The following is a 25,151-nucleotide window of genomic DNA, read 5'->3' on the forward strand; positions in this document are numbered from 1 at the left end:
AGGTTTCTAACTTATTTGCTTTTGTATTCTGTGCCCGTATTTATAAAACCCAGGATTCAGTACAATTTATTAACTGCTTCCTCAACCTGACCTCCCACCTTCAATGATTTATGCACATGTACACTCAGGTCCCTCTGTTCCTGCATCTCCTTTAATTTTTACCTTTTATTTTATGTCACCTCTCCCCCTCTGATCAAAATGTATCACTTCACACTTGTGAACATTAAATTTAATCTGCCACATGTCTGACCACCAGCCATATGACCAGAATATGACCACCAGATTCTTGAAGTCTATCACTATCCTCCTCACAGTTCACAATACTTCCAAGTTTTGCATCATCTTCAAAATCTGAAATTGTGCCCTGCACAACCAGGTCTATATTATTTAATGTAAATCAAGGACAAATATCTACCAGTCAGAAATAAGTATCTTTTTCTGTAATTCCATGGTTTTAATAGGTTTGAATTAAATAATGCAATTCTAGCAATGCCAATAATTCAAATTACCACATGGTTCGAAATAAACACTTTTCATTTCAAAAGCATTCTTTTGCTGATGTTTGGAGACTCAAATGGTTAAAACATAGAAACAACGGAATTGTATATTTCGAACAGATATGGCCAACGCATTGTCTTCAATCTTGGCACTACTTCCCTATTTTGCAAGTTGAACGTTGACAGAAAAGCACTGCCTTAATAGGAAATCCATGCATCCGCAAGATGTCTGTTAGTTAGATGTAGATCTTACTTGCCCAAGTGTATAATATGATGACGACAGATTGTAAACTGTTCCTCTGTTGCTTATAACATTTTTCGTTTTCAACGTCTATGCTTCTGCCAGCGCAACTCTGCAATCACAGTATTGCTTACAGGGCGGCACGGTAGCACAGTGGGTAGCACTGTTGCTTCACAGCTCCAGAGTCCCAGGTTTGATTCTTGGCCTGGGTCACTGTCTGTGCGGAGTCTGCATGTTCTCCTTGTGTCTGCATGGGTTTCCTCCAGGTGCTCCGGTTTCCTCCCACAATCCAAAGATGTGCAGGTTAGGTGGATTGGCCATACTAAATTGCCTGTAGTGCCAAAGCTGTTAGCTGGGGTTACTGGGTTACAGGGATAGGGTGGAGGTGTGGGCTTGAGTGGGGTGCTCTTTCCATGCAGACTCGATGAGTCGAATGGCCTCCTTCTGCACTGTAAATTCTATGGTTCTATGATTTCTGATAAAATAAGTATCTTTTTTCTTCCAGATAAAAATACAACACTTCGGGATGGTCTGCTGGTGTTTTTCCTTGTCGTGGCACCTCTGCTTCTTGTGGCTGCATACGGGTTTGTGAGAAGAAATGAACTAGTGCGAAGATTCTGCCGGAAGCGAAGTTCACAAATACAGAAGTAACAATTTTATTCTTTTCAATGTCAATGCATGTCGGTATTTTTTAGAAAAGACAATGTTGGTGATTTGAAATTCAGCATGAAAGTGTTGGGAGAGCACAACAGTTTTGTCAGTATCCAATGAAAAAGATTATCGGGCAGGGAAGATTTGTGATGCTTGAAGGCTTTCGGCAAATTATTTTTACTTGGAACAGTATGTTTCTGAATTGAAATACTCATAACTGACATGTCTTACTTTCCTTGTCCCTTCTTGATATATTAAGTGTTTCGGAAAAAGGCCTTGAATCATAGTAAAGAGTAGGGTAATATGCTTATTTAATGGTCATTACAAGAGATCTCATGGCACAATGGTTGTGTCCCTACCTCTGGGCCAGAAGCTCCAAGTTCAACCCCCACGTCCGGACTTGATGGTCACAGAAAGATGCTTTCATAATGTGGCCAACCAGATTGTTTATCAGCTTGTAATTCCTTCCAATATTTTAAAAATGTATTTTTCCAATTAAGGGGCAATTTAGCATGGCCAATCCACCTACCCTGCACATCTTTGGGTTGTGTGGGTGAGATCCACGCAGACACTGGGAGAATATGCAAATTCCACACAGACAGTGACCCAATGCCAGGATTGAACCCGGGTCCTCAATGCCGTGAGGCAGCAGTACTAACCACTGTGCCACCCCTAATTCCTTCCAATATGTCTGATGCTCAGGCTGGAAACTGGTTTTTCTTCCTCCTAATCTCATTACTGGGGAGAGAGGCAGATCATTGGTGCCTTTTGAATACTGTCTACTTTAGGCAGTCTCTAGGCAGATTTCTACCTGTTGCTGGACATCTTGCATCCTATTATGGGCAGCACAGTAGCTCAATGGTGCGCACTGCTGCCTCATGGCGCCAGGGACCCGGGTTCAATTCCAGCATTGGGTGACTGTGCGGAGTCTGCACTTTCTTCCTGTGTCGACATGGATTTACTCCGGGTGCACCGGTTTCCTCCCACAGTCCAAAGATGTGCGGATTAGGTTGATTGGCTATGCTAAATTGCCCCATGGTGTCCAAAAGGCTAAGTGGGGTGACTGAGTTACAGGGATAGGGTGGGGGTCTGACCCCAGGTATTGTTTTTTTGAGGGTCGGTGCAGACCCACTGGGCCGAATGGCCTCCTTCTGCACTAGGGATTCTATTATACTATGAAGTTTTGTTAAATTTGTTTACTGTGTTGCTAGGCAGATTCATGGCAGTATGACTACTATCTTTTGACACCAAGAGCAGTCTTTACAGATGTAAATCGACCGCTGTAGAAGTTGAGATTGAAAAAAAATTAATTTAAGGGATTTGGTTTTTGCTGGCTAGGCCAGCGTTTATTGCCCATCCCTATTTGCCCTTGAGCCGCCTTCTTGAACCGCTGCAGTCCCTGTGGTGCAGGTACACCCACAGTGCTGTTAGGGAAGGAGTTCTCAAATGAGTTACAGGTTGCAATATAATCTCGCAGTTCAGATGGTTTGAGCAAATAGCTACACCTTGCATCTCATGCTTTGAGGTGTCCTGAAACTTTTTTGTAACGTGGCTCCCAGCCAACTGTTAATCTCTCGTCACCTTGATCTTTATGCTTTATGCTGTGCCATGGGTGACTGCCATAATGTAGTTGAAATGTACGGTTGAATTCATCATAGCTCAAGCATAATCTAATCCAACTATGTTTGGACCTGTACAATTTTTAAAAAGTGATATAACATAGCTATTTATAAATGTTTTAAGTTTTCACTTGCAGTACAAAATGGGTATTTTTCTTAGTTTTTGGAAGATTTTCCTATAGTCTTTCATGACCGTAGGGCACCCCCAAAGTGCTTCACAGCCAATGAGGTATTTTTTGAAACATAGTAACTGTTGTAATGAAGGAACGAGCAGCCAATTTGTGCACAAGATCCCATAATGACAATGTGGTAATGACAGATTTTTAAAAAGCTAATGGTTGAGGCATAAATATTGGCCAGGCCACTGGGAGAACTCCGTTGCTCTTCTTCAGTTTGCTCCATGAGATCTCACAGCTCCACGTGAGAGAGCAGAAAGGATCTTGGTTTCATGTCTAATCACAAAAAATGACAGTTCAAGAAGGCATCTCACCACCAGCTCCTGAAGAGCAACAAGGGACGCGCACATCCCATAAATGAATTTTAAAAACATATTCGGCATGCAGCCGTTCTTCAGTATTGCGCCGAATTATCACTGGATTATGTTCTCATGCCAAGGAGTGGGACTTGAACCCACAATCTCTGAATCAATGCTCTGAAGCTTCCAGAGACACGGATTGACTTGAGCTCACCTGAATTACATTTATTTGAGTGGGCCCCTGGACAGTTGGGATTTTTCACTGGATCTTGATAACCCTCTTGTTTTATGTAGGCAAGCATTGCAGCCAGTTTGCAATTCACAATTCACAACGGGGGCCGATGCTCAAAGATTACTAAGGAACTGTCAGTGATGCCATCTTTCATATGAAAGCATGGACTGTTCCCATGGAACCATTGAAAGAAAAGAAGGATCTCTCAGTATTCCAGTCAATATTCCTCCATCAAACAACACTCCCAATAAAAGACAAATTAACTGGCAATTGCATCTCATTTACTGTTTGTAGGACCTTGCAGTACAATTCTGTGATCATGCACCAAACAACAGCTACTGCATTTTTAAAGTAATTAATTATTGTGAAGTACTTTGAGGTGTCTGAAGGATATAATTTGCGACAGAAATGTTAATTCACTTCTCCTATGTAATATATTTGCATTCTTTTCTATGGACATTGTGGATCAGGATTCAACATAAATTTGTAATCTTACATTGATGTTCGAAAAGAAACCGGACGAAGATAACTATTTTAAAAAATGTGGTTGCAGGGATTATCGAGAATATTTTTTTGGGTTATTCTGCCACACTTATTCTGTTTAAATTAGGTCTGAAAATAGAGCTCAACCAAGAAGTGCCTCAAATAACGCAGCTAAGGAAGGGGTAAGTAGTTGTTCCTGAACTTCACTGTGTTTGAGCGACAACCTGGTTCGGATGTTGTTGTAAATCTTAGTCTGGCTGTTAAATAGAATCAAAATCTCCATGGAGACCTATAACTTTTGAAAAATATGCAAAATTATGGTGATTGACTGGAAGAATCACATGACAAGATTTCCAGCCTGAAGACGATCAGTGAGCAACCCCTACTCCAAACTACAGAAAAGATCCCCCATTTCATGTTTAGGTTTTAACCACGAATCCACCCCCCCCTGTCACAATTATAGTTTACTCTGTCCCTTATTTTTTTGTAAAAATTATTAAGGTATTTGAAAATTTTATAAAAATAACATTCACAATGACAGAAACATGGTATAATAAACATTTCTCCCCCCCCCATCCCAGTCTTCTCACACCCCAACCATAAAACAACAATCCGGCCCTCCTCCCCATGCCTCCCCCCCCACCCCGCCTTGGAATTCGACATCTGCTGACATTTTCATTTTCCCCGAGAAAGTCGAAGAACGGCTGCCACCTCCGGGTGAACCCGACCATTGACCCTTTAAGGCAAACTTTTATCTTCTCAAGACTGAGAAACCCAGCCATGTCACTAATCCAGGTCTCTACACTCGGTGGGGGGGCGGCGGGGGTCTTCGGGTCCCTCCACATTAACAAGATCCATCTGCGGGCTACCAGGGAGGCGAAGGCCAAGACGTCAGCATCTTTCATCCCCTGAACTCCCGGCTCTTCCGACACTCCAAAGATTGCTACCTCCGGACTCTGCACCACCCCTGTTTTTAGCACCATAGACATTGCCGTAACAAAACCCTGCCAAACCCTCTTAAGCTTCATGCATGCCTAAAACATGTGGACATGATTTGCTGGATTTCCCACGCACCTCGCAAACCTATCCTCTACCCTGAAAAACTTGCTCATCTGGGCCGCTGTCATATGTGCCCGGTGGACTACCTTAAATTGTATCAGGCTAAGCCTGCCACATGATGAGGAGACATTAACCCTGCTTAGGGTACCCGCCCATAGACCCGCCTCTATCTCTCCTCCTAGCTCGTCCTCCCACTTGCCCTTGAGCTCCTCCACCGGAGTTTCCCTTCGAAAGCTCCTGGTCAATGTCTGAAACCGTCCCCTCTCCCAACCAGGTACTGGAGACTACTCTATCCTGTATCCCCCATGGCGGCAGCAGTGGAAAGGCCGGCACCTGTTTTCTCAGGAAGTCTCACACCTGCAAATACCTAAACCTGTTGCCTGCTGGTAATTCAAATTTATCCTCCAAGGCTTTCAAGTTGGGAAATCTATAAATAGATCCCCCATCCTTCTAATTCCTGCCCTTTGCCAACTCCGGAACCCACCATCGAGCCTACCCGGTACAAACCGATGATTATTATAAATCGGGGTCCAAACCGATGCTCCCTCCACTCTCCTATCTCCTCCACTGCCCCCAGATTCTCAGAGTGTCCACCACTACCGGACATGTGGAGTATCGGGCCGGCGAGAACGGAAGAGGTGCCGTTATCAGTCCTCCCAAACTGGTGTCCTTGCATGATGCTGCCTCCATCCGCTCCCTTGCCGACCCCTCCCCCACTACCCACTTCCGAATCATGGCTATATTAGCCACCCAGTAATTGCAGAAGTTTGGCAGCGCCAACCGCCCCCCCCCCCCCGACTGCACTCCAGCAACACTTTCTTCACTTGCGGGGTTTTATCCGCCCACACAAAGCCCGGAATAACTTATTCACCCGTTTGAAAAAGGCCTTTGGGATGAAGATGGGGAGGCACTGAAAGACGAACAGAAATCTGGGGAGGACCATCTTTTTCACGGTCTGTACCCTCCCTGCCAGTGATTGCGGGAGCATGTCCCATCTCTTAAAGTCCCCTTCCATTTGTCCTTCCAGCCGGGATAGGTTTAACTTGTGCAGAGTCTCCCATTCCCAGACCACCTGGATATCCAGATACTGAAAGCTCTTCCCTACCATTCTAAGCAGCAACTCTTACTCTGTCCCTTATAAGTGGAGCTATTCTCAGCTCTGTTTTATATTTCACTTTCCAGCTGGATACCTATACTCCCTGAACTGAATTTCACTGTGAGGTATTAATTGGAGATGCCTCCCTCTAACAAAAGCTAGATGAACTGTACAGCTTTGTTAAAAACCTCATGAACTTGGCCTCTTCAATCCAAGCGCAAGCTCCCACACATCTCCTTTGCGGTGAACAACAGGCTGGCCCGTTCTTATTTTTTTCTCTCTCCCTTGGATTCTAGCAGAATAATCCTGCCTGGGAGTTTCAGTGAGTTTCTTTTCAGCAACCTAATCCAACAATAGCTTCAAAGGACCTTCCCCTCTCAAATCCAGCACCACAGCAATGTGAATCACATGGGCCTTGTCTCTAGGTAGAAATGCTAATTAACTATCTAGTACGCCAACTCCATTCTATCTTGGAATTCAATAGACAGTTTATAGTCTTAACTGTTTACAAAATCAGGCAATCCGAACAGCTCCCTAGGACTTGGAAACAAATAGTCTGTCCAGCATTAGGACAGTTACTTGGGTCATTAGTTAGATTTTATACCTTCTTCTGAGCAAAAAAACCTGGGCCTCTCTTTAATGACTAAGCGACCCAGGCTTGTTGTCAGGAGAATTCACAGACAGTCCCATGACCCACTTCATTCCTCCTTCTCACCCTAATTTAAAGGCACAGTCCCAAAACTCAACAACCTTGTCAACCAAATATTTATAACAATGGCTAAAAAACATCATTAATTCATGCCTTGAAACAATAGTACTGTTCTGAGGTGAGAAATAAGGCTTTCCCAATAAATCTGTATATCCAACTGTCTGTTTCCCCATTCAGTTCCTGTTTTTGTGAAAATGGCTATGTTTGATAAAACAAATGCCGATAAATGCTCTCAAGTGCAATTTGTACTTTTCCTGGGTAGCACTTGAATCAATAGCTGGGTTCCATCGTGTGGTTGATTCTGTCATTAAGGCTGTGGAATTAAACCGTCTGCCATTTTTTGGGGGGTTTCATGTTACTGCTTCAAATTTGCACAACTGCACCAATAATTGTTGCAACACTTGAATGAATGAAAATGAAAATCGCTTATTGTCACAAGTAGGCTTCAAATGAAGTTACTATGAAAATGTTGGTTTTCCCTGATGCAGCCAACACTGTCCCCTTCAGGAAAACTGACCCTCAACATGAAGTGAATAAAAACTCTTTTGTACCACAGTCACCGTCCTGATCTCTGGCACTCTGTTCCCAGCCCCTCGTCTACAATGCTAATTCTGAGGCTGCCAACTTACCCTGACCTCTGCGATCCTAAGTCCAGCCATTTCACTGTGTATGGCACAAACCTACAGCACTTGATCTGTCCTGCCTCATCCCATGGCACTGGCTTGATCAAATAAGGTCTGATGCCCAATATATGGGCTTCCCAGACAGGCATAGAAGATTAACCCAGAAACAAAGGGACAGCGAAAAATTGGCACTCCTTCATTTTTTAAAAAAATATATTTTATTCAAAATTTTTGGCCAACCATAACAGTACATTGTGTATCCTTTACACAGTAATATAACAATATAAGTAACAATGGCCAGTTTTAAGCAAGAAATAAATAATATATAAACAACATCAAAATTAAAAAACAAAACTAAATGGCAACTGCTTTGTCCCAAATAAATACTCTCCAAAAATACAATTCAGCAGTCCAATATACAATTACCTATAACAACAACCTATACATATTATACATATACACTAACATCCCTGAGAGTCCTTCTGGTTCCTCCCCCCCCCCCCCCCCCTGGGTTGCTGCTGCTGTCTTCTTTTCCATTCCCTCTATCTTTCTGTGAGGTATTCGACGAACGGTTGCCACCGCCTGGTGAACCCTTGAGCCGATCCCCTTAGGACGAACTTAATCCGTTCCAACTTTATAAACCCTGCCATGTCATTTATCCAGGTCTCCACACCCGGGGGCTTGGCTTCCTTCCACATCAATAGTATCCTGCGCCGGGCTACTAGGGACGCAAAGGCCAAAACATCGGCCTCTTTCGCCTCCTGCACTCCCGGCTCCTCTGCAACCCCGAATATAGCCAACCCCCAGCTTGGTTCGACCTGGACCCCCACCACCTTCGAAAACACCTTTGTCACCCCCACCCAAAACCCCTGTAGTCCCGGACATGACCAGAACATGTGGGTGTGATTCGTTGGGCTTCTCGAGCATCTCGCACACCTATCCTCTACTCCAAAAAATTTACTGAGCCGTGCTCCAGTCATATGCGCCCTGTGTAACACCTTAAATTGAATCAGGCTTAGCCTGGCACACGAGGACGATGAGTTTACCCTACTTAGGGCATCCGCCCACAGCCCCTCCTCAATCTCCTCCCCCAGCTCCTCTTCCCATTTCCCTTTCAGCTCATCTACCATAATCTCCCCCTCGTCCCTCATTTCCCTATATATGTCTGATACCTTACCGTCCCCCCCCCCCCCCATGTCTTTGAGATCACTCTGTCCTGCACCTCCTGCGTCGGGAGCTGCGGGAATTCTCTCACCTGTTGCCTCGCAAAAGCCCTCAGTTGCATATACCGGAATGCATTCCCTTGGGGCAACCCATATTTTTCGGTCAGCGCTCCCAGACTTGCAAACGTCCCATCTACAAACAGATCTCTCAATTGTGTTACTCCTGCTCTTTGCCATGTTCCAAATCCCCCATCCATTCTCCCCGGAGCAAACCTATGGTTATTTCTTATCAGGGACCACACCGAGGCTCCCGTCTTACCCCTATGCCGTCTCCACTGCCCCCAGATTTTCAGAGTAGCCACCACCACCGGGCTTGTGGTGTATTTCTTCGGTGAGAACGGCAACGGCGCCGTCACCATAGCTTGTAGGCTCGTCCCCCTGCAGGGCGCCCTCTCCAATCTCTTCCACGCCGCTCCCTCCTCTTCTCTCATCCACTTGCATACCATTGAGATATTGGCGGCCCAGTAGTACTCACTTAGGCTCGGTAGTGCCAGCCCCCCCTATCCCTACTACGCTGCAAAAATCCCCTCCTCACTCTCGGGGTCTTCCCGGCCCACACAAAACTCATGATATTCTTTTCAATCCTTTTGAAAAAAGCCTTCGTGATCACCACCGGGAGGCACTGAAACACAAAAAGGAATCTCGGGAGGACCACCATTTTAACCGCCTGCACCCTCCCTGCCAGTGACAGGGATACCATGTCCCATCTCTTGAAGTCCTCCTCCATCTGTTCCACCAACCGCGTTAAATTTAACCTTTGCAATGTACCCCAATTCTTGGCTATCTGGATCCCCAAGTAGCGAAAGTCCCTTGTTACCTTCCTCAGCGGTAAGTCCTCTATTTCTCTGCTCTGCCCCCCTGGATGCACCACATGTTCAGTTTATATCCTGAAAATTCTCCAAACTCCCCAAGTATCCGCATTATCTCTGGCATCCCCTCGGCCGGGTCTGCCACATACAACAATAAATCGTCCGCATACAGAGATACCCGGTGTTCTTCTCCTCCCCTGAGTACCCCCCTCCACTTCCTGGAACCCCTCAATGCTATTGCCAGGGGCTCAATCGCCAGTGCAAACAATAATGGGGACAGAGGACATCCCTGCCTCGTCCCTCTATGGAGCCGAAAATATGCAGACCCCCGTCCATTCGTGACCACGCTCGCCATCGGGGCCCTAAACAGCAGCTGTACCCATCTAATATACTCATCTCCAAAGCCAAATCTCCTCAACACCTCCCACAAATAATCCCACTCCACTCTATCAAATGCTTTCTCGGCATCCATCGCCACCACTATCTCCGCTTCCCCCTCTGATGGGGGCATCATCATTACCCCTAGCAGCCTCCGTATATTCGTATTCAGCTGTCTCCCCTTCACAAACCCAGTTTGGTCTTCATGGACCACCCCCGGGACACAATCCTCTATCCTCATTGCCATTACCTTGGCCAGAATCTTAGCGTCTACATTCAGGAGGGAAATAGGCCTATAGGACCCGCATTGCAGCGGGTCTTTTTCTTTCTTTAGGAGAAGCGATATCGTTGCCTCTGACATAGTCAGGGGCAGCTGTCCCCTTTCCCTCGCCTCATTAAAGGTTTTCATCAGTAGCGGGGCGAGCAAGTCCACATATTTCCTGTAAAATTCAACTGTGAATCCATCCGGTCCCGGAGCCTTCCCCGCCTGCATGCTCCTAATTCCTTTCACTACTTCCTCCATTTCGATCTGTGCTCCCAGTCCCACCCTCTCCTGCTCCTCCACCTTAGGAAATTCCAGCTGGTCCAGAAAACACATCATTCTCTCCTTCCCATCCGGGGGCTGAGCTTCATATAATCTTTCATAGAATGCCTTGAACACTCCATTCACTCTCTCCGCTCCCCGCTCCATCTCTCCCTCCTCATCCCTCACTCCCCCTATTTCCCTCGCTGCTCCCCTTTTCCTCAATTGGTGGGCCAGCAACCTGCTCGCCTTCTCTCCATATTCGTATTGTACACCCTGTGCCTTCCTCCACTGTGCCTCTGCAGTACCCGTAGTCAGCAAATCAAATTCTACGTGTAGCCTTTGCCTTTCCCTGTACAGTCCCTCCTCCGGTCCCTCCGCATATTGCCTGTCCACCCTCAGAAGTTCTTGCAGCAACCGCTCCCGTTCCCTGCTCTCCTGCTTTCCTTTATGTGCCCTGATTGATATCAGCTCCCCTCTAACCACTGCCTTCAGCGCCTCCCAGACCACTCCCACCTGGACCTCCCCATTATCATTGAGTTCCAAGTACTTTTCAATACACCCCCTCACCCTTAGAAACACCCCCTCATCCGACATTAGTCCCATGTCCATTCTCCAGGGTGGACGCCGTTCTTTTTCCTCCCCTATCTCCAAGTCCACCCAATGTGGAGCGTGATCCGAAATAGCTATAGCCGTATACTCCGTCCCCCTCACCTTCGGGATCAACGCCCTTCCCAAAACAAAAAAGTCTATTCGCGAATAAACTTTGTGGACATAGGAGAAAAACGAGAACTCCTTACTCCTAGGTCTGCTAAATCTCCATGGGCCTACTCCTCCCATCTGCTCCATAAAGTCTTTAAGCACCTTGGCTGCTGCCGGCCTCCTTCCAGTCCTGGACCTCGATCTGTCCAGCCCTGGTTCCAGCACCGTGTTAAAATCTCCACCCATTACCAACTTCCCCACCTCTAGGTCCGGGATACGTCCTAACATGCGCCTCATAAAGTTGGCATCAGCCCAGTTCGGGGCATATACGTTCACTAAGACCACCGCCTCCCCCTGTAATTTGCCACTCACCATCACGTATCTGCCCCCACTATCCGCCACTATGGTCTTTGCCTCAAACATTACCCGCTTCCCCACTAGTATAGCCACCCCCCTGTTTTTTGCATCCTGCCCCACCCATCCTTTGCGTAGTCTAACCTGGTCTATCAGTTTCAAATGCGTCTCCTGTAACATAACCACATCTGCCTTAAGTTTCTTTAGGTGTGCGAGTAACCGTGCCCTCTTTATCGGCCCGTTCACATTCCAGGTGATCAGCCGGGTTGGGGGGCTCTTTACCCCCCCCCCCCCTTGTCGATTAGCCATCCCCTTTTACCCAGCTCCTCACCCGGTTCCCACGCAGCTGTGTCCCCCCCAGGCGGTGCCCCCCCGCCCCGCCCACCCCACCCCATACCAGCTCCCCCTTCTCCCCAGCAGCAGCAACCCAGTAAATCCCCCCCTCCCACCCCCCCCCCCCGCTAGATCCCCCACTAGCGTAGTTACACCCCCCATGTTGCTCCCAGAAGTCAGCAAACTCTGGCCGACCTCGGCTTCCCCCCGTGACCTCGGCTCGCACCGTGCGACGCCCCCTCCTTCCTGCTTCCCTATTCCCTCCATATTTATCATAGCGCGGGAACAAAGCCCGCGCTTCCCTTTTGGCCCCGCCCCCAATGGCCAACGCCCCCAACTCCTCCACCTCCCTTCCTCCCTCCCCCACAACCTGTGGAAGAGAGAAAAGTTACCGGGTCGCAGGATTAACAACATAAAAATCATCTCTCCCCCCTTTTTCCCCCCTCTTCGCCCCCCATATTCGCCCCACCACTTTGTCTCAAACGTTCTTTTTTAATAACCCACTCATTCCAATTTCTCTTCAACAATAAATGTCCACGCCTCATCCGCCGTTTCAAAGTAGTGGTGCTTCCCTTGATATGTGACCCACAGTCTTGCCGGATGCAGCATTCCAAATTTGATCTTCTTTTTATGAAGCACCGCCTTGGCCCGATTAAAGCTCGCCCTCCTTCTCGCCACCTCCGCACTCCAGTCTTGATATACGCGTATCACCGCGTTCTCCCATCTACTGCTCCGAGTTTTCTTTGCCCATCTTAGGACCATCTCTCTGTCCTTAAAACGGAGGAATCTCACCACTATGGCTCGAGGAATTTCTCCAGCCCTCGGTCTTCGCGCCATAACTCGATAGGCTCCCTCCACCTCCAGCGGACCCGTCGGGGCCTCCGATCCCATCAACGAGTGCAGCATTGTGCTCACATATGCCCCGACGTCCGCCCCTTCTGCACCTTCAGGAAGACCTAGAATCCTTAAATTCTTCCTCCTCGCATTATTCTCCAGCACCTCCAGCCTTTCCACACATCATTTATGGTGTGCCTCGTGCATCTCCGTCTTCACCACCAGGCCCTGTATATCGTCCTCGTTCTCGGCAGCCTTTGCCTTCACGACCCGAAGCTCCCGCTCCTGGGTCTTTTGCTCATCTTTTAGCCCTTCAATCGCCTGTAATATCGGGGCCAACAGCTCCTTCTTCATGTTCTTTTTAAGCTCTTCCACGCAGCGTTTCAAAAACTCGTGTTGTTCAGGGCCCCATATTAAACTGCCACCTTCCGACGCCATCTTGGTTTTTGCTTGCCTTCCTTGCCGCTGCTCTAAAGGATCCACCGCAATACGGCCACTTTCCTCTCCTTTTTCCATCCGTATCCAGGGGGGATTCCCTTCTGGTTTACCGCACAGTGCTTTTAGCCGTTAAAATTGCCGTTGGGGCTCTTATTAAGAGCCCAAAAGTCCGTTCCACCGGGAGCTGCCGAAACGTGCGACTTAGCTGGTCATCGCCGCACCCGGAAGTCGCACTCCTTCATTTAACTAACATTGTGATTAAAGTGTGACAACACCAGGTTAAAGTCCAACAGGTTTGTTTCGATGTCACTTTCGGAGCGCTGCTCCTTCCTCAGGTGAATGAAGAGGTATGTTCCAGAAACATATATATGGGCAATGGGACCCTGTGTGAGACCCTCTCTGGCTACATCGAGGGCATCTTGAAACCCATCGTACAAGGTACGCCCAGCTTCTGTCGCGCCACGACTGACTTCCTACAGAAACTCAGCACCCATGGACCAGTTGAACTAGGAACATTCCTCGTCACAATGGACGTCTCGGCACTCTATACCAGCATCCCCCATGACGACGGCATTGCTGCAACAGCCTCAGTACTCAACACCGACAATTGCCAATCTCCAGACGCAATTCTGCAACTCATCCGCTTCATTCTGGATCACAACGTCTTCACCTTTGACAACAAGTTCTTCATCCAGACACACGGAACAGCCATGGGGACCAAATTCGCACCCCAATACGCCAACATCTTCATGCACAAGTTTGAACAAGACCTACTCACTGCACAGGACCTTCAACCGATGTTATACACCAGATACATCGCTGACATTTTTTTCCTTTGGACCCGTGGCGAAGAATCACTGAAACGACTACACGATGACACCAATAAGTTCCATCCAACCATCAGACTCACCATGGACTACTCTCCAAAATCAGTTGCATTCTTGGACATGCTCGTCTCCATCAAGGACGGCCACCTCAGCACTTCGCTTTACCGCAAACCCACGGATAACCTCACGATGCTCCACTTCTCCAGCTTCCACCCTAAACACATTAAAGAAGCCATCCCCTATGGACAAGCTCTCCGTATACACAGGATCTGCTCAGACGAGGAGGAGCATAACAGGCATCTACAGACGTTGAAAGATGCCCTCGTACAAACGGGATATGGCGCTCGACTCATCGATCGACAGTTCCAATGCGCCACAGCAAATCACCGCACCGACCACCTCAGAAGACAAACATGGGACACAACCGACAGAATACCCTTCGTCGTCCAGTACTTTCCCGGAGCGGAGAAACTACGACATCTTCTTCACAGCCTTCAACACATCATCGATGAAGATGAACATCTTGCCAGGGTCACCCCCACACCCCCACTACTTGCCTTCAAACAACCGTGCAACCTCAAACAAACCATTGTTTGCAGCAAACTACCCAGCCTTCAGAACAGTGACCACGACACCAAACAACCCTGCCATGGCAATCTCTGCAAGACGTGCCAGATCATCGACATGGATACCACCATTACACGTGAGAACACCACCCACCAGGTACACGGTACATACTTGTGCGACTCGGCCAACGTTGTCTACCTCATATGCTGCAGGAAAGGATGTCCCGAAGCGTGGTACATTGGCGAGACCATGCAGACACTGCGACAACGAATGAACGGACATCGTGCGACAATCACCAGGCAGGAATGTTCCCTTCCAGTCGGGGAACACTTCAGCAGTCAAGGGCATTCAGCCTCTGATCTCCGGGTAAGCGTTCTCCAAGGCGGCCTTCAGGACGCGCGACAACGCAGAATCGCCGAGCAGAAGCTTATAGCCAAGTTCCGCACACATGAGTGCGGCCTCAACCGGGACCTGGGATTCATGTCGCATTACATTCATCCCCCACCATCTGGCCTGCGAAATCCGACCAACTGTCCTGGCTTGACACAATTCACACCTCTTTACCTGGGGTTACCCCATCTCTGGATTTGTAAAGATTTAATCACCTGCTAATGCTCGCATTCCAAGCATTGTCTGGCATCTTTGAATCTGTCTATATATATATATGTTTCTGGAACATACCTCTTCCTTCACCTGAGGAAGGAGCAGCACTCCGAAAGCTAGTGACCTGTTGGACTTTAACCTGGTGTTGTAAAACTTCTTACTGTGCTCACCCCAGTCCAACGCCGGCATCTCCACATCATTGTGATTAAAAGCCATAGCTGCATGGATATTTTACTTCAAGCTATTCTAGTTCTGTTGTGTAAGGAACAATAAGAAAGATAAGGCAAAGCTAGTCCCTGCCAGACCACAATGTCAAGATTTAGGGCGATTGGCCAGAATCCTTTAGGCACAGCAGTAATTTTTTATTTTATTTTCAATATCCCAGGTCAACCTATTGCCAAGTCAACAGGTAATTGCACTTGCTGAACCTTCAGGGATAAATATTTCTTTGAGCTGGTGTTCTGTCTCTGCTTTAGTGAAATACACTGGCCATAATTTGGTATTTTCTCATGAACACAAACTCACAAAGCTCCTCTGCATTTTGTGCACGATTGAAAGCCTGTTTCAAAATCTGCTATAAAATAGTGGACTGATGCTGCAGTTTTTTGTTGTGAAACTAAATTTTGATTCTCAATTGAACTTTGTATGTAATTACTCACAACTTGGCTTTTGGGAATATTGTGGCCAAGTGCTGCTGAAAGATAATTGATCATCTATAACAAATGCTGATCAAGATACGCACATCAGAGAGCTTTGTGCTTTGAGAGAAAGCTTTAATTCTGGAACTGCATGCAGCATGGCGACTTGAGGGGCAGCTCTGATTCTGATCTCCTGAGCAAATACATTGATTATTCGCTGAGTTAGTCATGAACTCACATTCGCAGCCATTTCTTTGACAACTGAGGAAGAAGGCTGACAAATCTCACTATCACAGACTCTCTTTATTTACTGCTTCCATAGTGACAATTCAAATCTATTTGTTTAAGGAGTCTACTATTTTCAACCCCTCCTCCACTCCTGTTAAATCTATTTAAAATTTTAATTATTTTTGTCAGTCAATGACTGCTGGAGGCATGACTTTGTTTTGTGCCTGCAAGTTCACTCAATAGACAAATAACCTGTACAGATAAAATAGCAGCTAGCTTACCTACCTTAGCTGCATTTATTGTTTCAAGACCAGCCTGTTGTTACGGTCAGGAAACACATCAGGAATACGTCGAACTGCATTGTCAACAATTAAGTTTTCAAAAATTATTTTTAAATAGATTATGGCTTTTCTAATGACTCATTTGACTGATTCCTGGCCTGTGCTGAATGGGCTGATTTCAGTATGGGTGGGGAACAGTACTTGAATGCATCTGTGCAGGTAAGGGAAAATATGCTTGGATTTCCTGCTCAGGATGGTCATCTTGTGACTCTCTGTTGGAGAATCTGCATGTATGGATTCTCTTCACCATGACATAACCTGGGTAGCACTACAGTCTTAGTCACGGGTTCTCACATTATACACCATCAGGTTGTGCGACACCCTAAACCTTGTTTATCCAACTTTTGGATCAAATTTTCCGATTTATTTTTCCCCAGAGTGTCAGCTCGGGCAGGAAATCTGTAGTGCTGCATGTCGGCTGTGCTGCCGGCTTTTTCTGCCTAATGTTTAGACACTCTGAGGGAGAGAGGGTGAAGGGAGGGTTTCCATAGCATCATGCTGGCAGGGAGCTCTAAATCAACTTATGCTCTTGAAAGGGTGCCTCAATTTAAAAAAAAAACACAAAAAAGAAACCACACACCACGGACACGAGTCCCCGGAGCCCCTGCCCTCCATTTCATCATTGGTAGGGTGGGGCAATTGAGCAGGAAATCCGACCTGCTGAAAAGCTGTTGTGGGATTCAGGCTTGATTAAGTGCTCCTTCTGCCCGCCGAAAATGGGGGCAGAAAATTTCCCCTTAAGCCCGGGAGCGACTTTGTTCCGTTGAAATTAAATGTTTTATTTGCTGGTTTGCCCCATTAGAATGTGGTGGGTCAGAAGGTTTGCTTCTTTGTGGAAAGTCTTAAATCAAAACATGAAGAAACACTGAGATAACAGCATATTAATACAAACATGAATTTATACTTTGCATGGTTCACAGAGCTCGACAGTACGCAAGTAAGTGACCACACTGTGAAATGTTGATCAGCATCGGAGAGCGTGCATCCGATGGTGACTGAAATTTAATCTGCCCATTCAACATTTTAAACTTTCCAAGGCCAGCCCCAGCAGCAATTCAGGATGAACAGAGTCAGGCAGCCAATGTCAAGCATAATCCCAGTGCAGCCATACTCCTTTTTGCATTACGCACTGAAGACATACCCCTTAGTCTATTTGACTAACGTTATTTTAAATGGGTGGGGGTGGAGAATCTACTCCAATACCTTGAGAAGGATTAGAAAGGCAAGAAAATATGCAACACAATAAACCATCAAATGTTAACAATTAACATGTATTTGCATTCTTTTAAACTGAGTACATTTCCTGAAATTTTACCAAACATTTTTTTGGGCTAGCCATTAAATTGTTATTTCTAGTTGACCTTTCATAATAATCTTTATTATTGAAGCAAGTAGGCTTACATTAACACTGCAACTGTGTTAACTGTGAAAATCTCCTCGTCGCCACACTCCACCCGGCACCTGTTCAGGTACCTGGGGGAAGAATTCAGAATGTCCAAATTACCAAACAGCACGGCCGGGATTCTCCGCCGCCGTTTTTCGGGGGCCAGCGGGATTCCCGCCACGCCGGTGCGGCCCCTCCGGCGATTCTCCGGGCTCGATGGGCCGAGTGGCCGGCAGGTTTTGCCCAGTCCCGCCGGCGTGAATTACTCACCTCACACACGGCAGAGCCTGACAGGTAAGTGTGCGCGGGCCATCCTGGGGAGGGGGGGGGGGGGGGGGGGGGGGTGATGGGGGAATCCGGCCCTGGGGGGCCCCACGGTGGCCTGGCCCGCAATCGGGGCCTACCAATCTGGTTCCGTTGGGGCCTTCTTTCCTCTGCACTGGGCCCCTGTAGGGCTCCGCCATGTGCGGAAATACGCCAGTCATTCTGCACATGTGTGGAAATACGCAGCCGGTCCGCGCGTGCTTGAACTGGCGCCGGGCCTACGGCGCCGCTGGAGCTGCGGGAACCACTCCGGCGTCAACCTAGCCCCCGAGAAATTGGAGAATTCTTCACTTTCAAGGGCCGTTGACACCGGAGTGGTTGGTGCCGGTTTTCACGCTGGTGTGGGATCATGGCCCCATTATTAGAGAATCCTGCCCCACGTCTTTCGGGACTTGTGGGAGGAAACCGGAGCACCCGGGGGAAATCCACGCAGACACGAGGAGAACGTGCAGACTCTGCCCAGACAATGACTCAAGCCTGGAATCGAACCTGGGACCCTGGCGCTGTGAAGCAACAGTGCTAACCACTGTGCCACCGTGTCGCCCATAATACCATCAAATTTTCCAATGAGAAATGCATAACAACGGCGTGAGAAAACATTGACATTTCTCAAACACCTTTCAGAACCACAGGACACCCCCAAGTGCTTTACAACCTGAAGTACATTTGAATGTAGTCACTTATAATGTAGGGATATGCAACAGCCAATTTATACATGGCAAGTTGAAAGAAACAGCAGTGTGATCATGATCAGATAATGTTTTATGACATTGATTGAGAGATAAATATTGGGCAGAATCCCTTTTTTTCTTTGAAATAGTGCCATGGAGTCTTTTGCATCCATCTGAGAGCAGAGATTGAGATGCTTTAACAACTCAACAGAATTACATTATTTCTACAATTTGCCTTGTTTGCTGTATGGTCTCTTCTCCTGTGGTCGAGTGACTAACCTCCATCTAAGCTCTCCCCATAGTTTGCAGCAGAGGTCAAACTAGGAAGTCAGCAAGGTGGGACTGTCAGTGTGCATTTCATTACCCATGTTGCCATACACTGCTGTTGAATTGTGCATGGACACAAAACAACAGTATTTATTTTCTATTTCTATGTGGCAAGTCAATATTGCAGGAAAATGAATTGCCTGTGTGTGTGCTTTGCCCTGTTGTGGGAAGAAACTGAAATGACTGCAGTTATTCTGCATTTACAGAAAGAAGGTTACTCAAGTAACCTTCATTTACTCAAGTTGTTGAAAATTCATATCTGATGTATTTGTTAAATTAGCTTTGGACAATCCACAAATGTAAGAAACTTCATATATGCTTGTTTTTTCAGTGCTGAAAGAAGTTTGTAAACTCTTCAGTGTGCTGCAGCATGTTGTTGTTAACAAGTTTGATAAGAACATAAAAAATTGGAGCAGACCTTCAAGTCAGCGCCACCATTCATGACTGATCTTCTACTTCACCGTCCCACACTATCCCCTTATCTCTTTCTTCCCATATTATCTAAAGATCTATTCGTCTCTGACTTGATATGTTCAGCGGCTGAGTATCCATAGCTGTCTGGGCGAGAGAACTCCAAAGGCCCATAATCCTTTTAAAAATAAATTTAGAGTACCCAATTATTTTTTCCCCAATTAAGGGGCAATTTAGCATGGCCAGTCCTCCTAACCTGCACATCTTTGGGTTGTGGGGGTGAAACCCATGCAGACAGGGGGAGAATGGGCACACAGACTGTACCCCGGGGTCGGGATCGAAATGGGGTCCTCAGCGCCGTAGGCAGCAGTGCTAACCACTGTGACACCATGCCGCCCTCAAGGCCCACAATCCTTGAGAGTCGTAATGGCTAACCTTTCTCATGAGACACTGACCACCTGTTCTCTACTTTCCAGCTAAGGAAACCCCCCCCCCCCCCCCCCCCCAGCATCTATTCTGTGAAGCTCCTTAAGAATTTCAGACAATTCAATGAGATCATCTTTTAATCTTCTAAACTTTTGGGCATATAGACCTACAGTATGCAATTTATCCTTATGCGACAATGCCCTATCCCAACTTAATTTCCCATAGTCTTTGTCATGCATTTTTCTGACTGGACGAGCTTTCTGGGGAAAATCTGGAATTAAATTAGCTGAGGAGTCAACACAGATTAATACTGGGCATCTCCCAGTCTCTGGAGCAACAGCAGCAGTGGCAGAAACCTACTGGTGAATGATTTTTAAGAAGTTTTAAGTATCAAAGTGAAGGATGCAGAGGACCATAAGTTAACACGAGCACTTTGTGTACAAGTGGCTTTTATTAATTTCATCAACGATAGAGGGAGTAACACATTTTCGTCAAGCTGATTTTAGCTAATTCAATGTAGACATTTAGTAGTTGTGAATACTTTCTAAAATGGAAGGTGACTACACAAATATTGGAAAAGTTGGGGTGATAAGAGACTATTTGAAACTCAAGCAATAAATTCCTTTCAGGATAGCTGAGGCTGAAGATGGGAAATAATTTACTTCCGTTATCTCAAGTCATGTGCATTTCATGGTTAACTTGGCTAATGTTTAGAAACTTGTGTGTGTCACAATTAAACAAGGGCTTTTTAGGATTTGTACCATTCAAAACACACCACTGCTCGAACAAGCCAATAAATTGAGACAATAGCCGCATGAAACTTAGTGTTAATAAATAACTGCCTGAAACCATAAGCATTGTTAAATATAGAACTTTGGTTACCTGAGACTAAAGCTGTAAATCTATTGAGAGGAATATGTTCTTATAATTTAGGAAGTTTCTCTGGGTCACTGTCCGTGTGGAGATTGCACAGTTTCCCCATGTTTGCGTGGGTTTTGCCTCCACAACCCAAAAGGTGTGCAGGGTTGGTGGATTGGACATGCTAAATTGCCCCTTAATTAGGTACACAAATTTTTTTTTTTTTTAAATTTAGTAAGTTTACGAGAACACCCTCCCCTCATTTTTGAGGACGAGAGCCTTAAATTCACAAATACTTTATATTCTTTTCATAAAGTATCTTTCATTTTTAAAAGTGTCAGTGATGCTGTCTTTCGGAGGAGATGTTCAACCAAAGTCTGTCTAATTATTCAGGCTAAAATAAATGATTCCACAACACTAGCAAGGAAGTTCTTGCCAGTGCCTTGGGCATTATTTATCCTCCAACTAACAGAAGTAAAACAAATTATTTGGTCATTAACACACTACTGTTTGTGGGAGCTAGCTGCACTCAAATAACAATTGTGACGATACTTTATCGTACTTCACTGGTTGTTTGGGACATTGAGGTTGTGAAAGGTGCTATACAACTGCAATGATTTTGTTTTCTCGTTTTAACACTACAAAATTTGTTTCTTGTTTTAATACTGCAAAATTTGTCTCTTGTTTTTGGAGCAAATTTGCATGTTATATAGTGACACAGCACCCATGGAATGGTTTTCTGTCAGGGAATAATGGACAGGATTTCCACAGTAAAGTGTCAGTGGCATGAATAACAGGGTTTAAAGCATTAAATTGTGAGGACTGGTTGCATAAACAGGTCTTGTATTCTCCTGAGTTTCAAAGGTTACAACATGATTTAATTGCAGTGGTTAAAATTATAGTAGGATTCTATGGGGTAGATATCGAGAAATTATTTCCTCTGATGGAGGAACCACAGGAAGGGGACGCAAGTCACTTCTTCCAGGACTGTGGATGCTCAGACCTTTCAAGGCTGACATCAACATCTTTTTTTCAGGTCTGAAGAGACATAGTTCCTATGTGGGTAAACAAGAATTTTAGCCTTGATCTAATTGCCTCCTATGAGAATGGCAGGTGCCCATCTAGGGCAGCACGGTAGTACAAGTGGATATCACTGTGGCTTCACAGCACCAGGGTCCCAGGTTCGATTCCCCGCTGGGTCACTGTCTGTGCGGAGTCTGCACGTTTTCCCCGTGTGCGCGTGGGTTTCCTCCGGGTGCTCCGGTTTCCTCCCACAGTCCAAAGACGTGCAGGTTAGCTGGATTGGACATGATAAATTGCCCTTAAGAGACCAAAAGGGTTAGGAGAGGTTATTGGGTTACGGGGATAGGGTAGAAGTGAGGACTTAAGTGGGTCGGTGCAGACTCGATGGGCCAAATGGCCTCCTTCTGCACTGTATGTTCTATGTTACATTTATTCTGATGTTTCACAGTCAAGTGAGCAGCACAGATTATTTCATGCTGGACTGTACTGTAAAATTAAATTCTTATTTTCTAAACTGAGCACAATTTTAATGTTCAATAGAATAACCATTTTCAATAATTATTATAATACCTCGGGTGATTCTCCGAGCCCCGCGCCGGGCCGTAGAATCGCTGCAACCTCGCCACGACGCCCGATGCCGGTGAGCGATTCTCCAAGGTGTGGAGAATCGACGCCATTTGCGCCGGCGCGTTTGATGCGGCGTCGGCCGTCAATTCCCCGGCCCGGATAGGGCGAGCGGCCACGCGGATACGACAGAGTCCCGCCGGCGCCGTTCACCCCTGGTCGCTGCCGGCGGGAACTCTGCGCAAAGAGTCGGGGCCGGTCTGTGGGGCGGGGAAAAGCGCTCCTTCACCAGGGGGGCCTCCGATGGGGTCTGTCCCGCGATCGAGGCCCACCAATCGGCGGGCCGGCCTCTTCTTCACCCACGCCCCGCACCTACTTTGTTGCGTGGCCGGCCCCTGAATCCCCACCACACCATATTGCGTCGGGGCCGGCACGCTGTAGAAGTCCCCCGTGCATGCGCCGGTTGGTGCGGCCCAACTGCGCATGCGCGGGTTGGCTTGGCGCCGGGAAAGGAGGCTGGAGCGGCGTGAACCGCTCCAACGCTGTGCTGGCCCCCTATGGGGGACAGAATCGGTCGTCCCAGTGCCCGTTTCGCGCCGTTGTGAAATGCAACGGCGTTCACGATGGTGCGAACGCTTTGTCTCCATTTTGGAGAATCGCCCCCCTCATTTTTGTTTGAACTCCACCAGATGGATTTTAAATAGCTGTTCCCAGAAGAGAAACTTAAAACTTTGAAACACAAATCCTAATACACATGGGATCATTAGCATGCTACAAATATTTCTTGGCTCTTGCATTGCTATATGGATTGAAGATATGGGGCGCGATTCTCCGAACCCCCACCAGGTCGGAGAATCGCCGGGGGCTGGCGTGAATTCCGCCCCCGCAGTGTCCCGAATTCTCTGCCACCAGAGATCCGGCGGGGGCGGGAATCACGCCGGTCGACGGGCCCACCCCCCGCGATTCTCCGGTCCGCCATGGGCCGAAGTCCCGCCGCTGTCAACCCACACCAGCCGGCGTGGATTGAACCACCTTTCGAACGGCAGGACAAGGCGGCGCGGGCGGGCTCCATGGTCCCGGGGCGATCTGGCCCCGGGGGGTATCCCCACGGTGGCCTGGCCCATGATCGGGGCCCACCGATCGGCCGGCGGGCCTGTGCCGTGGGGGCACTCTTTTCCTTCTGCCTTCGCCATGGTCTTCACTATGGTGAAGGCGGAAGAGACCCCCTCCACTGCGCATGCACGGGGATGCCGTGAGCGGCCTCTGACGCTCCCGCATATGCGTCGCACGGCAAAGTCATTTCTGCGCCAGCTGGCAGGGCGCCAAAGACCTTTCCCGCCAGCCACTGGGGCGGAAATCACTCCGGCGCGGGCCTAGCCCCTCAAGGTGAGGGCTCGGCCCCCCAAGATGCGGAGAATTCCGCACCTTTGGGGTGGCGCGATGCCGGACTGATTCGCACCGTTTTTGGCACCGGTCGGCGGACATCGCACCGATTGCGGAGAATCCCGCCTATTAACTTTACATCGTTAGATCAAATTATTGCTATCCAGGAATATTTACTGTCTACTATGCTTAATAACATCCCTGGAAATTGTGATCTCATTGATAAATTCTTGAGACCCGATAGCCTATGGAATGTAATTTTGGCAGTTATGCCAAAATTGTGCCATTGGTTCACTACAGCCCTGACCCAGCGCAGTACGTGAGGTTGCTGAGAGGGCGTACTTGTATGGTAAGCCATGTTGCAGATCTCGGGCACATGCCATTCTCATGCTGCTGGAAACTGGTGCCTGGTCCTCACCAGGCTGAATTTTTATTTCAATTCTTTTCATAGCCAGTTACTGACTTAAACTTCGTTGATTACTGAACTGCTAAAACTTATAATTGCCTGAAAAGAGTTGAAACTGGTGAATCACTAAAATGTTAACGAGCATGGAGACACATCACTTTGTCATTGCAAAGGTATGTTGTTTTGTAATTCTAGCTTGATCTGGGCACTATAAATGATTTATTTAAATATCATAAAGATTAGTTAGCATTATGTATCATGATATTTCCGGAGTATTACTCCTCCAGCTCACCAACAATATAATTGTCTCGTTTGCTATACACTCTGCTTTGTTGCACTGTAGTTAAATAGAGCAAGATAAATAAACTCTAAACATTTTTCTCAAAGTCAAAACACACTTTCCTTATACAATGTTGATTTTTCACCAATGATTTATTTACTAAAATAGAATGTAATTTCTAGAACATCTATGAAATACATTTTTACTCCACATTCTAAATAGTCTCAGTACATTTCCAAATTGAACCATTTTGTAAAGTAGTCACTGGACATTGAGCTAGTTATTCAGCAGTGTACAATTGTTTTAAGAATATAAAGTCACCATAATCCCAGATGACCATCAGCTGCTTTCCCCTTTGAGGGGGAGAGCTGATTGTTGGTAATTTAACCTGAGGATCACCACATCTCAGACAAGGGGCAAGATTGAGAAGGGAGGCTTTCATAAATAACCTCAGCCATACGGGAATTTCTCACGCTGTCTGCATCACAAACCAACTGAGCTAAACCAGACCCCAAAGAACATATTAAGAATGTATTGTGTGTCTGTTGAGGATTTTAACTTCATTCTATTAATAGTCTGACTGGGTGGAGCTCCCCACCTGTTTCACCAGG

At 46.9% G+C, this 25,151-nt stretch overlaps 1 protein-coding gene across 2 annotated transcripts in view; it reads left to right on the plus strand.

The window, feature by feature from the left end:
- The window catches only part of LOC140396921 (disintegrin and metalloproteinase domain-containing protein 9-like), a 166,284-nt gene that overhangs the window by 135,448 nt on the left and 5,685 nt on the right, over positions 1-25,151 (plus strand). The window contains exons 19-21 of one of the 2 annotated variants that reach the window (XM_072485851.1): positions 1,244-1,385; positions 4,326-4,380; positions 15,662-15,685. In XM_072485851.1, coding sequence (XP_072341952.1) covers positions 1,244-1,385; positions 4,326-4,380; positions 15,662-15,685 — 221 coding nt within the window. The remainder of the gene's footprint in view (positions 1-1,243; positions 1,386-4,325; positions 4,381-15,661; positions 15,686-25,151) is intronic. The other variant, XM_072485852.1, reaches the window with a different exon arrangement.

Source organism: Scyliorhinus torazame, chromosome 20 (assembly GCF_047496885.1).
Source record: "Scyliorhinus torazame isolate Kashiwa2021f chromosome 20, sScyTor2.1, whole genome shotgun sequence".
NCBI classification, from domain to species: Eukaryota; Metazoa; Chordata; class Chondrichthyes; order Carcharhiniformes; family Scyliorhinidae; genus Scyliorhinus; species Scyliorhinus torazame.